General features: G+C 33.4%; 3 protein-coding genes across 10 annotated transcripts in view; 1 reads left to right on the top strand and 2 right to left on the bottom strand.

Moving 5' to 3' along the window:
• The window catches only part of LOC123673441 (inactive dipeptidyl peptidase 10), a 536,532-nt gene that overhangs the window by 182,100 nt on the left and 339,062 nt on the right, over positions 1-15,370 (bottom strand). The window lies entirely within an intron of this gene.
• Positions 10,640-13,213, top strand: LOC123673473. Its single transcript, XM_045607973.1, has 2 exons — positions 10,640-10,759; positions 10,811-13,213. Exons 1-2 carry the CDS (start codon positions 10,708-10,710, stop codon positions 11,722-11,724), a joined length of 966 nt encoding a protein of 321 aa, XP_045463929.1. The 5' UTR covers positions 10,640-10,707; the 3' UTR covers positions 11,725-13,213.
• LOC123673482 lies at positions 13,370-15,022 on the bottom strand. The gene is made up of 2 exons (XM_045607986.1): positions 14,664-15,022; positions 13,370-14,360 (listed from the first exon to the last, which is right to left on the bottom strand). The coding sequence occupies exon 2, from the start codon at positions 14,224-14,226 to the stop codon at positions 13,522-13,524; it is 705 nt and encodes a 234-aa protein (XP_045463942.1). The 5' UTR covers positions 14,227-14,360; positions 14,664-15,022; the 3' UTR covers positions 13,370-13,521.

The raw sequence follows: 15,370 nt of genomic DNA, 5'->3' as shown, positions 1-15,370 counted from the left end.
TTCTTGAACTTGCAACTCTAACTGTGCTCCATGAATTGTATTATTGTATATATTATTGTTTTTATTATTGTATTTATGATCTTTATTATTATGTAGCGTTATAATTTATATTGTAACTAACTTTTACAGACAAACCGTGTAATCAATTGACCGGAAATATTTATGGTGTAATTCTTTTGGTGCATTCATAAATAAATATTACTATTATTATTATAAATCAAAAATCAAGCTGTTGCAGCCATTGTGCAAAAGCGAACCACCTGTTTGAAAAGTGCTATTTCAAAGATGCGCAGTGTCATAAGTGCGGTAAATCAGGTCATGTGAGTACAGTGTGTAAGTTGAAGACGTCAAAATCATCTGTTAAATTCAACAGGTTTGTTGATGTTTCTGGAAACATTATTTATAATGATTATTCTGAATGTTTATTCAATATAAATGATAAATTTAGTAATCCTTTCAAATTGAATGTATCGATAAATTCTAAAATTATCCAAATGGAAATTGATACCGGATCAGCTATTTCTACTATTTCCGAAAGATGTGATGTATCTAAATTTCACATATATAAATTGTCAGGCACTTCTTTAAAATTTAAATCATACATAGGATCGGAAATAAATTCTCTTGGGTATTTAAATGTAAATGTAGAAATCGACGGACATTGTAAACCAAATTTGAAATTATTTATCATTCCTGGGGCGGTCCTCCATTACTTAGACGTGATTGGTTAAAATATTTGAGCATACCCATCGTGAAAGTTTTAAATATAAATAAAATTGATGAAATTTTCAAAATAAAAGATACTCACAGATTTTTAGAAAACAAATTTCCTAAAGTATTCGATAATAAATTAGGACTTTTTACTGGTGGAAAAGTTAAGCTATATTTAAAGCCTAATGTGAAGCCGGTTTATTGTAAACCGAGATCTTTGTCAGACCGAGGAAGAACATTTAAAATTGCTCATATTAGTTTTTTCAAAATTAAATGATTACGGATTGAAAGTATGACTGGAGAAATATAGTTTCTTTCAGGAGAAAATCGAATATTTGGGGTACGTAATCGACAATGAAGGAGTCCATACTTCTCCAAAGAAAATTGAAGCCATTCGCGAGGTTAGGAATCCAAAGAATAGAACTGAATTAAAATCATTTTAAGGCTCAGTAAATTATTATGCTAGGTTCATTCATAATATTGCTCATAAACTAAGTCCTTTATAGAGATTATTAAAAAAGGATGAACAATTCCTATGGGGAATTAGTCAACAGTTAGCTTTTGATAAAATTAAAGGAGAATTAGTTTCATCACGTGTGTTAATTCATATTAATTTTGAGCTACCCTTAGTACTCGCAACCGATGCCAGTTCGTACGGCATAGGGGCAGTTCTTATGCATACGTTACCAAGTGGTGAAACTAAACCGATCGCTCTCGTTTCAAGAACTCTATCTCCATCTGAGAGCAAGTATAGTCAAATTGACAAAGAGGCACTATCAATAATTTTTGGAATAAAAAAATTCCACCAATATATTTATGGTCGTCATTTCACGTTACTCATTTCAATTTTTGGGGATAAAAAGGGTATTCCAATTTTTGCAGCGAGTAGACTACATGGATGGAGCGTTATTTTATCGGCATATGATTATAAAATTAAATTAATAAATTCAAAAGAAAACTCAATTGCTGATGCTCTTTCGCGACTTCATGTGCGATTAAAATTAGAAAATTATGCAGGAAATGATATTGGTTACTTACATTATATACAAGAAAATTTGCCTATTAATTTTAAAGAAATTGCCAAGAAAACTAAATTTGATTCAATTTTAAATAGAGTTTTCGGTTTTTGTTTGCATGGATGGCCAAATATTGTTGAAAATTCGAAATTATTACCTTTCTGGCTAAAACGAGATCAATTGCATATTGAAAATGGATGTATCCTTTGGGGGTATCGTGTTATTATTCCGGAAAGCTTACGTAAGGCGATAGATACCTGATGAAATACACACTACGCATTTGGGGGTGAATATCATTGGCTAGATCGTATGGTTATTGGCCCAATATCGATGAGGATATTTGTAAATTATGTGCAGCATGCAAAATATGTAGTACATTCAGAGAAACTCGGAAAAAGTCAATTTTATTTCCATGGCAAAATACAAGAAAACCTTGGTCTCGTATACATATAGATTTTTTGGGTCCAATAAAGAATAAAAAATATTTTCTACTTACTGATTCGTACACTAAATGGCTAGAAGTTTTCGAAATGACCTCGACAACAGCTTATAAAACTATAAATATAATTAGATTCGTTTTTTCACGATTCGGATTGCCCGATGTGATTATATCAGATAACGGTCCACCTTTTGATCCAAACGAATTTAAGATTTTCACGGAAAATAATGGAATGAGACATTTGTTTTCTGCGCCTATACATATAGATCAAGTAATGGAGCGGCCGAAAACTCGGTAAAAACTTTCAGAAGATCTTTTATTGAAGCTTATTCTGAAAATTCAGATAGAAATTAGCAAATTGATGATAAAAAGTTGTCACAAGTAGAGAAATACGGTGGTAGGAGTAGGGATTTTGAAGTAGGAGATGAAGTATATTTCAGAGATTATACACTACCTAATGAGCCTACAATTATTCATAAAGAAGGAAATGTCATGCATAAAGTTAAATCACCAGATGGAAAGTATGTTAAACGACATTCTGACCAACTGTATCGTAGATCGTAACTGAATTCATATCCAACAAGCCCTTCTGGCGAAGTTGATTCATTGAATAAAGAATTCGAGGACGACGCTATTACAATACTTCCACCAAACAGACTGATGAAAGTTTTTCGGAAGGTGATGATTTATTAGATAATAAGCGTTCAGATTCTGAGATTCATCGTTATAATTTAAGATCTCGAAAGGAGCTGAAGAAAGAAATGAAAAATTGAATTATTTTTGAGTTTATTATAGGTTAGCATGGTAACATTGTATACCTATGTATAATTGTAAGTATTTGGTTTTATTTTATAAGATAACGATAAAATAAGAATAGGGGTGTTATATTGTCGAGCCTGTATATGTTATCTATATTCATAGGATATGTATTATTTTGTTTCAACACATGTTCATGTTCTGCTGTGAAATAAATCAGTATCAATTCAAATATCGTGTAATGAATGTGAATGATAATTCGCAATAACTACAGGCTCATTGAAAGGATATTCAACAAATTCTCGTTTCTATCTCAGTAGAGTGAACGCAAACGAAGTCGTTGTTACCCCTCACATTTATTAGGCATTAATTCCTTCATCCTGGCTTAAGATAAACACCCCAGGGTGGTTAGCACATATCGGTATCCAACGATAAAACAACCGTACTCCAATTCCAGAGATTAGTACAGGATGTCAAAGTAATAAAAATTCAGTCGTAAAAACTCTAGGGAGGATTAAATGGCCCAAAACTTAGAACATAAAAATCAGTTTTTATTCGGAGGGACCACCAGCGGTACGTTTAAAAATGGTTCCTGATTTTAGGCGGGGCTAACGGTACAACCCCATGTCAATAGTAGGTCGATATCCCACGATAAAACAAATAGGTTCCAATTTCAAAAGGTTTGTACAGGATGTCAAAGCAATAAAAAGTAGTCGTAAAATCTCTAGGGAGGTTCAAATGGCCCAAAACTTCGAACAAAAAAATCTGTTTTATTCGGAGGGACCACCAGCGGTACGTTCCTGACTTTAGGCGGTGCTAACGGTACAATTCCATGTCAATAGTACATAACATGGGGTGGAACAAATAATCTAGGTACATAAGGACAATCACTCTGATTGGACAAAAGGAAAAAGAAGATAAACGCTAAGAAAAATTTGGTAGAAGGAGGGTGACGATTATTCAACTATAAAAACAATAGCTTTCAATTCGGTAGACGGTAGAAGTTCGGTTCTAAGTTGAATTCAGTTCGAATCGGTTTTCGGGAACGGTTTCAGGAAAGGTACAAATAGGGAATTTGTTGAAAGGTTTATTCGAACAGTTTGGAAGTGATTGTGATATCCAGGGTGAGGATATTTAATTTAACTTTTATATATATATTGTTGTTTGATTTTTCTCCGCGAAATTATAAAAGATTTACCAAATAGTCCAAGATTGTTGAGTGTTATTATTTTTCTTATTTATTCTTAAGGTGTTTGTCGTAGGCTAGTAATGTGCAAATTTTATTGACTGTATTTTCTTATTGATTATTCTAATCAATTATCAAACTTTGTTATTCAAGAATACTTGGTCTCATTCAGTGAAACACCTCCTAGAAAAATATCAAATATAAGACTTATCTCAGGGCATAAGCCGGACGCACGAAAGGTTCTTTCATAAAAAAGAAATTGTGTTAATTTCAAAATGATTGTACTGGCCGGAACTATAGAAAGCCGCTCTTCTAATAAGTTCCTTTTTTTAAACATAAACACCCAACTACAGGCCAGTTTATTACAATCGTATGGTATACCTAAAGGTTAACACAAACTCATGTTCAGACGCATTAGGATATCTAGCCAAATTCGATTCAAATCGCAGGAAGGCAATCACTAAACGCAATATCCTCAGTCATACCTCTCAAATATTTGATCCCCTAGGATAAGTATCTCTTGTAACTATTTTGGCAAAAATTATTATACAAAAATCGATGAGTTTGCAGGTGTCCTGGGATGAAACACTCCCATCTAACATCAGCACAATGTGGCTGACATTGAAACATGACCTAGAAACGCTCAAAAAAATCCCTAGGCTCGTGATATGCAAGAACTATAAGTATCTGGAAATTTTCGGATTTTCGGATGCATCTGAATCAGCCTACGGTGCTTGTATCTTGAGATGTCTAGACAAATTCGGAGCCTTTCATTGTAATTTGTTTTGCGCAAAAACTCGCGTCGCACTATCAAAAACTTTGACAATTCCTCGACTCGAGCTCTACGCTGCTTTATTATATTCTTCTTCATGTGCCTTGTCCATTTCGAATGTTGGCTATCATCACATCAATTTTAACTTTGTTGGCTGCATTTATGAACAATTGGATCGATGTCAGTCCAAACCATTGTCGAAAGTTGTGGAGCCAAGAGTGTCTTCTTCTTCCAGGGCCACGTTTATCTTCTATCTTTCCTTGAACTATCAGTTGTAGTAGTTGACATTTTTTGTGTCTCAATAGATGGCCAAGATATCCAATGGTGAGTTTTAATAGTTTTAATGGTGAGTGCTATTTCTTTTTCTTTTCCCATCCGGTCCAGTACGTCCACGTTGGTGATATGTTCAATATACTATATCTTGAGAATGCGCCGGTACATCCTCATTTCAAATGCCTCCGGCCTCTTCATTAGTGTTTCCGTTGATGTCCACGCCTCCGCACTGTAGAGTAAAACAGGAAACACGTAGCATTTGATCAGCCTTATTTTCAACGGTAGAGATATGCTACTGTTCGTGAATATATTCCTCATGTTGTTGGATGCTGCACAGGCTCGTTCTATCCTCGAACGTATTTCGATCGTTTGGTCTCATTTTGAGTTGGTGAAGTGTACATATTCAAGGCAAATAGCAATATGTACAATATTATGGGTGATCTTCCAAACGACTGTTTACCGTCACCGGCTTAGACTGATGTGGACCATGTCAGTTAAAAGATAAAAAAATCGGAATTAGAAGATTATGAAATCTTATTTTCGTAAAGGAAGTGATGGATATTTGTTCATTATCTTATTTAGGTATTTTCATTTGCTCTACCACAAGACCATCTACATAGAAGAAATAAGTGATTTGACCACCGTTGCTTTTTTAACGGTTTTTAGACATTTTGTTGCACGAAGAGGCTTATGTTCAAAAATTTTCTCGGAAAATGCTAGTAATTTTATTGGTGCTAATTCAAAATGGAAAAATTCTCTTGAAAGTTCGAATGAATCCATTCAAACCGCATTAGTTCCAAGGGAATCCATTGAAATTTTATTCCACCTCGAAATTCGAATTTCAGGGGATTATGGAAAGCCGGCGTAAAATTTCACCTTAAAAGAATAGGAGGTAACACCGCGCTAACATTTGAGGAATTTCGTGCATTAACACAAGAAATAGAATCTTGGCTCAATAGTACACCTAATTATAAAAGTTTAATGAGTTTTCTTGATAAAGTATATTTAATATAAATCAAATAATTTGACAACTTTGTGTCTAATCCTTCACAATAATATATCTGTATGATATATTTAGTTTATTTTTGTCTTGGAATATATTCCAAATCTAAAAATGACAAATTTAATAATCAACCAAAAGAAAATTCAAAATGACTAAAACTGTACGAATTGAGTAAACGGTTAAAAATTTGAACAACTAAATTAAAATAAAGACAGACGAACGTTTCGGAATTTTTGTATTCAATAATACAATTTTTCCTCATCAGTGCCTCATAGTTCAACGAAATTATTGAATTTACAAACTTACCACGTGTATAGCCACTTCACCAGAATTGCAAGTAAGAAACTACAAACTAACTAAACGTATAGGTTGCTCTGGTGAGGATCCACAGAACAAGCTCTTACTGAAGGTAGTCATAGATTTCTTCCTTGTAATTCTTTTGAAATAGATATACAAATCGACATTTACAATTGAATAAACAATTTCAGAAATTTTAAATTTATCAATTGCTTGATACTGACTCTCTAATCAATAAATGATTACATCAAATTATAAAAGTTTAATGAGTCTTCTTGATGAAGGATATTTAATATTAATCAAATAATTTGACAAGTTTTTGTCTAATCCTTCACAATAATATATCTGTATAATATATTTAGTTTATTTTTGTCTTGGAATATACTCCAATTCTAAAAATGACAAATTTAATAATCAACCCAAAGAAAATCCAAAATGACTAAAACTGTACAAATTGAGTGAGCGGTTAATAAATTGAACAACTAAATTGATATAAAGACAGACGTACGTTTCGGAATTTTTGTATTTAATGATACAATTTTTTCTCATCAGTGCCTTATAGTTCAACGAAATTATTGAATTTACAAACTTACCACGTGTATAGCCACTTCACCAAAATTGCAAGTAAGAAACTACAAACTAACTAAACGTATCGGTTGCTCTGGTGAGGATTCACAGGAAGTGATGTCATGTCGTTTATGACGTCGCTTATATTTACAAGGTTTTGGAAAAGATGTCGCTTATAACAACTTACGTCATTTCTTTACTGGATTATTATTATTATTCTTATGGCGCTATAAAAAGAAAAAAAAGTTGGTGGTGAGTTTTTATGAGGAACCTAAAAATAAAACATTCTTCTACTAAATTTCTTGAAATTAAGAACTACAAAAAAATATAAAAATGTAAACAAAAAAATAACAAACAAACGCTAAATATTAAAACGCAGGTACTTTCTAGGAACCAATATGGGAATAGGATTTTAAAATTTGTAAATATAAGAATTATAACCTCATGGGGTTTTTTAGGAAAGTACAAAAATAGAAAACTTAAACATTCTTGAACATGCGAAATAAGTCGCCATCCGAGGTAAAAAACAGGAAACATCATTTCACAAACATTTTGCAAACTTAACTAGATTGAAAAAATGTAAACTTAAAAATAATAGATAAAAAGAAACCAAAACTCAACTAGTATTTTCTAACAAACAATAAATGAGAATTAATACTTTATATTGTACCGACCATCATTCAATGTCTTCAATGTCTGTTTCATTTAAAACGTCTGCAACTGCTGTACTATGCTTTAGTAAAAGATACTCACTATGATATCTCGGTGGAATTATATTTTCTTCGCACATAGTTTTAAGGTTATTGTATTTCTTTTTAGTTATTGGCAAAGAAGCATTTTCTAGTTGATAATCATCTTTGTTCTTATTAATATCTATCACGCATTCTTTATCAATGTCATCATATTCATAACGGTAAAAAAAATGGTTTAAGTTTTTTCATAAGGTTCTTAAAGTCGTAAAAATCAGTATGACAACGAACGTGTACATCATAAGGTTTTGGTTTCGATCTTGCATTTATCAGAATTGTTGGCCATTCTGATGGGGCCATGATGGTCTTATGTTTTATTGACTTTTCTATGATGACATGCATAGAATCAACAGGCATGTAAGTATGTCCTGTTACTAAATAGGTTATTGACATTTCTGTAATATTTTTTGATGTTTGAAGGAAATAATGTATCATAAAAAGTAGACCTGAATTTTTATTCTGCCCGCCACAGTTGTCACAAAAGAATTCAACAGATGTAATTATAGGATTTGTATCATCTATATTACGTAGATAACTTAGCAAATTACTGCAAATTTCATTGCAGCCACGTTTTCCATCTTTTTCTTGCCACAAAAAGCCAATTCCATTTTTTGTGAATGTCTCGTAAACAGTGAAGTTGAATACCGCATATTTTCTGTAGAAACCGGTTAACATACTGTCGGCATGTGGTGTAGCCAAAACTTTCTGTAAGTCAAAACTTGCAATTATTTTATCGGGATTTGTTTCTGCTGCTTTTTGTTTTCCTGAAATTATTTTTTTCGATAATTCCTTATCAGCTATATGCGATTCATATTGTTCTCTTGATTTTTGTGTTTTGTCTACTGCGTTTTTGTAAAATTCACATTTTACACATTTGTCTTTTCGCGGTACATGAATACCAATGTTAAACAATTCTTTGAATTTCTTAAAAAACACAAATTTTTTTTAAAGGAGGAAACTGCTGGCTTTCCATTTCCAGTACGTACATCTTGTATAAATTATTATAAGACTTTACTTCAGCCGGGAGGTATCTTTTGGTTGATGAGCTGCGGCAATAATGCGGGGGGATTGCTGGAAGGGATACAACGAAGTTTTTGAATACTTCAATTTGCTCAGCAGATGTTTTATTTTTTGAGGCATGCTCTCCTCTTCTATCAAGGCCATTAGGAAAGATTTGTCGTACTTTATTTTCTGTGACAGTTCTTAATAATCTTTGAGATATATTAAGGGTTGCTAACAAGAACTGCTGACATATTTTTGCTTTTTTATTGTCCATTAGAAGGAAATACTCATGCGTAACAAGACGTTTAAAATAAACATTTGAGGTTCTGCGACGTTTAACTTGTACGGTATGAATACATTCACTTAAAAAATTTTTTTGTTTTTCGTTGTCTTCAAGATTATAAAAGTTGTTGAAAATCTGTTGTCTTTCATTTTGTGGAAATTTTTTGCATGAATTATTGCATTTTTTGTAGATACAAGGATTTTCCCGCATTTTATTTTCAGCTTGAATATCATTTTTGTAATTCATGTACTTTTTTCCTGCATGTTTTTTTCTTCGGTTCATTTTTCTTTTATTTTTTAGCTGGTTAACCTGGTTTTCATTGAGTTTTTCCGAACCACTACTGGCTTCACTAATTCCTGCTTCACTAATTCCTGCTTTATAATCGAATATGAATATGGCGTCCGAAGATACAGATGTGTCCGATCGAGAGCGTGATGAAAATGAACAAAATAAAGCTAAATTTTGCGAAAAATTGTTCAAGTGCTGTGCAAAACCGTGCAGAGTTTTGGTATGCAGATTTTGCAGTTCAGTTTTTCATGAGAGCTGTTCCAAAAGATTAAAAAACGTTAAAACCGTTGATCAGGGAACTGTTGAATTTTGTGATCCAGGAGAATGTGAAAGTCTTCAGCATAAAAACGAAAACAAAGCATTACAAACTGAAATCTATTACTTAAAGATGTTGCTAGAGGAAGTGCAGGATAAAAATAAAGTTCTTCAATTAAATAATAAACTTCTATTAGAAAGATTAGGTGAGGTTAATGCGAAGACCCAGAAGATAACCACTTCGAAAACATGTGGAGCTGATAACGTTCGGATGTAATCGATTAGAGTTGACAATGAAAAAACGGGAATTCCCAATAAAAGTAAACACAAACAAACAGATGTTTACAAGCACCAGAATCAAAAATGGATAACACCACGCATTGAAATCAGCGGGGTCACTGATACTATACAGGATGGCGCAACCGATGATCATGAGAATAAGAAATCTAGATCACTGGTAGAACTTGAATACATTCAGCGGAGAAAAATGAACGAGATCATAAATCTTGATGTTGATAATCAAAATATGGGGAATAATGTAAATTTAGAAAATTCAGAAATCAACACTCAATATGCATGGAGAACGGTAATGAAGAAAAAAAATATGAAACATAATAATTCTGTATTGTGCACTGGATCTAAAGAAGTTGATCTGAACAACAAAATTAAGGGTGCTCCAAGGAGAAAATGGTTGTATGCGGGAAGAATATGTGGAAATGATGTAACTGAGAAGGACATGAAGGATTTCCTGAAGAATTCAACTGGCGTTGACAACTTTGAAGTGAAAAAACTGCCAACAAAGAGCACTAATTCATCCTTCAGCGTAGGTGCTCCATCTGATCAATTATTTAGGAAACTATTGAGTCCTGAATGCTGGCCGGAGGGTGTCATGTTGAGGGAATTTAATTTCCGAAATTTTTTTCACCGGGCGGGAAGAATGAAACGGACAAACTAACATGGCAAAATAGTAAACATAAATCCTTTTCCGTGGCTCACCAGAAATTAAAAATTCCATCTGGAAATCTCAATGAGTGCAAGTCAGCAAATAACTTCTGTCTTATTCTTCAAAATGTTCGATCTCTGGGTACAGCTTTGAATAGTTTGCAACTTATGGCTGGTGAAGAAGGTGCAGACGTGTTGGCTATTACAGAACATTGGAAATGTAAGGAGGAACTTGAGGCTTACAGAATAAAGGGTTATAAGCTGATTTCAGGTTACTGTCGAACACAAGGAAAACATGGTGGATCTGCAATTTACAGCAAGGAGAAATTTAAGTGTACTGAGAGGACGGACTACAGTCTTCTGAGCGTATCAAACATAATTGAATGTTCTGCTGCACAAATTTATCTTGAAAATTATAAGATACTCATTGTTTGTATTTATAGGCCAAACACCCAGCCAGTAGCAGATGTCGACCAATTTCTGGAAGTATTAAGAATCATTCTTGAAAAATGCACAGTCGAGAAGGGTAAATTCATTTTGGTAGGTGATTTTAACCTGGACATCCTTTCTGATTCTACCAATGTCAGTGAGTTTAAATCTCTTTTAGAAAATTTTAACCTTGACTTCACTAATTTTGTGCCCACCCGCCCTGCTTCTGGCTCCTGTTTGGATAATATTATCACGCCCCTTCCGGGTCAAACTCGGGTTTTAGAGTATCATATATCCGATCACTGTGCGTTGAAATTTGTTGCCAACTCTTTATACAGTAATCATATAAATAAGAGAAAAATTAAAAGGAGAATTATAAATGATGGAACCATTGCAAATTTCGTGCAAAAACTAACTTCAATAAATTGGGATGACATCTATACCTGTACAAGTGATCCAAATCAACTTTGGAATATTTTTCACGAACGTTTTTCCAAAACTTTTGAGCAATGTTTTCCCAAGGTTGAAGTTTACTTATCTTCTAATGAAAAGAACATCAAAGTAACACCCGATGTCGAGCATCTGAAGGACATTTTAGATAAGCTCTATATAGTTTCATTTGCCAGACCTGAATTTAAAGCAACGTACATTTCAATAAAAAAACAATATGACAACTCACTGTCCCAAAAAAAGAAAGATCATTTTAACAGCCTAATTCGTATTCAGAAAATAAGTCAAAGGCTTCATGGAGGGTAATAAATTCTCTCACTAAAACTGGGAGTTCTCGGGAAATTTCATATGATCAGGGTGATTCCTCGTGTTTACCAAATAGATTCAATGACTTTTTCGTGGACTTTCCGTCTGATATCACTGAAATGCTGGAAAAAACTACCCCTGATGATAGAGATAAACTCGATAAGTCATTTTTCATGTTCGATGTTTCACATGATGATGTATAGAAAGCTGTTAGGTCTTTAAAAAATAAATTATCTTGTGGTTACGATGAGATACCGATAAGAGTTTTGAAATCATCGATCAATATTATACTCGAACCACTCAGCTTTATTATTGACCGCTGTTTCAAAGAGGGAATGTTTCCGGACCAACTGAAAGTTGCCATTCTCAAACCTCTACATAAAAAGGGAGACATCAGTGATCCAAATAGCTATAGACCGATTAGTATTCTGCCCTCTTTTTCAAAAGTATTCGAGAAAATACTAACTGCTAGATTACTGAAATTCTTCAAGAAATTTGGTGTGATCTCAGAATGCCAACATGGGTTTGTGAAGAACCGAAGTACTGAAACAGCTGTCTATGAACTTATAAATGAAGTTGTGGTGTCTATTGAGCAGGGAGAAATCCCAATCAGTTTATTTCTGGATTTGACAAGGGCCTTCGATTGTGTGGAACATGGGAGATTGCTGGAAATTCTGGAGGATTGTGGTATAAGGGACAATCAGTTGAGACTATTGGAGAGCTATTTAACATCAAGAAAACAGATAGTTGTTATGGAGATTGATAGTGAAATATTGGTGTCAGATGAAAGAGAAATCTTGATGGGCCTACCTCAGGGAAGTATAGCCGGACCTGTTCTGTTCATCGTTTATATTAATTTTCTACCAAAAATGCATAAACCTAGGAGATTGAGGTGTTCGACGAGGATGTTTGCAGATGATGCCAATTACTTGATCAGATCCTCAAGTATTTCATCTGCTGTGGAAGAATCGAACAGTGTTATCAAGCTTGTCGGTAATTGGTTAAGTAACCACAACCTCATATTGAATTTGGGGAAAACTCAATGCATGTTTTTTTATAGTGACAGATCTAGACTGGACTATCCCGAATCAATAAATGATTCTGTTATGGTTGATGATAGTGTGAGATTTTTGGGAATTGTGCTCGATAAACATTTGAAGTGAGGACCCCATACAGAACAACTTAAAAGTCGGTTAAATTCTGCGTGTTATGTACTATTTATGTTAAGAAATCAGGTGGATTTTGATTTACTCAAGATGGTTTATTATGCAAACTTCCATTCAATCCTTTCATATGGGATAATTTTTTGGGGTAGCTCTTCATTTATGAATGGCATCTTTGTTATCCAGAAGAGAGCTTTAAGAACCATGCTCCACTTAGGCTTTAGACAATCTTGTAGAGGATTTTTTAGGGATAATAATATACTAACTACCTATGGATTGTATATATATAGGTTACTGATTTTTTTCAGCAAGCATTGTCATTATTTCGATTCGTATAAGAACTTGAATTGTACCCGCAGAATGTCTCCCTACATTGTTCCGGTTCATAAGACAGTTGTTAGGGAAAAATCTGTTGAATGTGCGGCCATTGGTTTCTTCAATGTTTTACCATCAGAATTGCAAAAGATTGTCTGTCCCAGAAAATTTAAGAAAGCTCTCTATGCATTTATATTAAGATGTGAACCTTACAACTTCTCAGAATTCAGAGAATATTGTAAGAGATAATTGTTTGTTAGAAGTTCTATATTGTTAAATTTGACTTGTTCCATATTTACAGTCATGTAATTTTTTGGAATCAATAAATATTATTATTATTATTATTATAATCTGGTTTTTGATCACTGTCTGATTCGCTGCTACTAAATTTTTTCGTTTGGTTTATTTGTCTTTCAATTTTCATCCGATTCACATTTATTTCTGCTGCCCTTCTATTGCTTGCTTCACTAATTCCTCCTTCGTCATCTGGGTTTTGATCACTTTCTGATTCGCTGCTACCATATGGCACTATACTAATGGGATTTTTACCGGATGTTTCAACCATTTTTTTCAACTGACCTACAACAGGAATCAGGTCTTTTAAATTGTTTTCTTTGCCAGGAGACTGAATGCTTTTCTCAGGCGAAATCGAAAACTTTCCACAGCAAGGATTAAGAAATTTGTTGGAGTCTTCAATGACAGTCATAATTTTTTCTGTTTGGTTTTTGTTGTCTATTTCGTCTAACTGATTGACAAACATCTGATTTCCGAAAAGTGGAAATTCTATCAGCATCAGATCTTCTATGTTCCCTTCGTCAATAAATTGATGCTTTTCTTGTGAAAACGTTAATGAGTTCAAACTGGAAACATCTTGGGGAACTTCTAACGATTTTTTATACGTCACAAGTTCAGAGTAGTCTTCATGGTTCTCTAGACTGGGAGACCCCAGGGGTGATATTATTCTTTGATTTTTCAACATTACGTCGTCAAAAATAACATCATGGTTGATAGCTTCCAGAACCATCGTCTTTTGTGATGTTTACCTCGAAGGAACTGTCGAGGGAATAGTTACTTCATTTTTTGATGACTCTTTGAAGAGCATTTACATCCCTTTGGCTCTAGAGGACATTTTTCGGCATAAGCGCCAACTACAAAAAGCTGAAATAGAAGATAAAACATGTTTATATTTCAAATTTTTACACTGATTTTCGAAAATACACCCATCACCACTAAATAAGTTCAAAAAATGACTTAGATAGAGACTTCTGTAAATAATTATCTCACGAAAATTGCTTACCGATCATTCCTATACAAAAAGGCGCTTATGCTATATCAACATTCTTTTTTGGCATAAGCGACACGATAAAAATGTGCGAATTAAATACGAAAACTAACAGAATATGAAAAAATAATTGAAAAATATTGAAAAAAACGTTATTAATGATCATTTAAATCACTTACCTTAATACTAACACACACTTTCCGTTGTTAATTTGTTAAAAACGAGGACGATGTTTTCCTATAATGATCAATGCATTACTGTCGCGTGCGACTGTAGTAAACACACTTGACGAATTCTGTTTAGTCGGAATTGGCGCTTGCGCAACTTTAAATCGAAATATAGAGGAAAAGAGTCGATTTTATGGGCTAAATCCAAGGTTCTATTAGGAGAAGGCGCTTAAGACAATTCAGTGCAACTAAAAACTCAATTTTCGGAAAAATGGCGCTTACGTCGTTTTGGCTTGAACGCGTCGTTTAGTCATTTTGAATTTTCTCTTGGTTGATTATTTAATTTGTCATTTTCAGAATTGGAATATATTCCAAGACAAAAATAAACTAAATATATCATACAGATATGTTATTGTGAAGGATTAGACACAAAGTTGTCAAATTATTTGATTTATATTAAATATGCTTTATCAAGAAGACTCATTGAACTTTTATAATTTGATGTAATCATTTATTGATTAGAGAGTCAGTATCAACCAATTGATAAATTTGAAATTTCTGAAATTGTTCATTCAATTGTAAATGTCGATTTCTATATGTATTTCAAAAGAATAACAAGGAAGAAATCTATGACTACCTTCAGTAATGGCTTGTTCTGTGAATCCTCACCAGAGCAACCGATACGTTTAGTTAGTTTGTAGTTTCTTGCAATTTTGGTG

Source organism: Harmonia axyridis, chromosome 1 (assembly GCF_914767665.1).
Source record: "Harmonia axyridis chromosome 1, icHarAxyr1.1, whole genome shotgun sequence".
Classification (NCBI taxonomy): domain Eukaryota; kingdom Metazoa; phylum Arthropoda; class Insecta; order Coleoptera; family Coccinellidae; genus Harmonia; species Harmonia axyridis.
This window is presented reverse-complemented; position numbering and strand designations above follow the sequence as displayed.

Bases quoted from the DNA above. Each gene is read 5' to 3' on its own strand.
- LOC123673473 (XM_045607973.1), top strand. From the start codon at position 10,708: ATGGCTGGTGAAGAAGGTGCAGACGTGTTGGCTATTACAGAACATTGG. The intron at 10,760-10,810 runs GTAAGGAGGAAC...AGCTGATTTCAG, and splicing joins TATTACAGAACATTGGAAAT to GTTACTGTCGAACACAAGGA.
- LOC123673482 (XM_045607986.1), bottom strand. From the start codon at position 14,226: ATGGTTCTGGAAGCTATCAACCATGATGTTATTTTTGACGACGTAATG.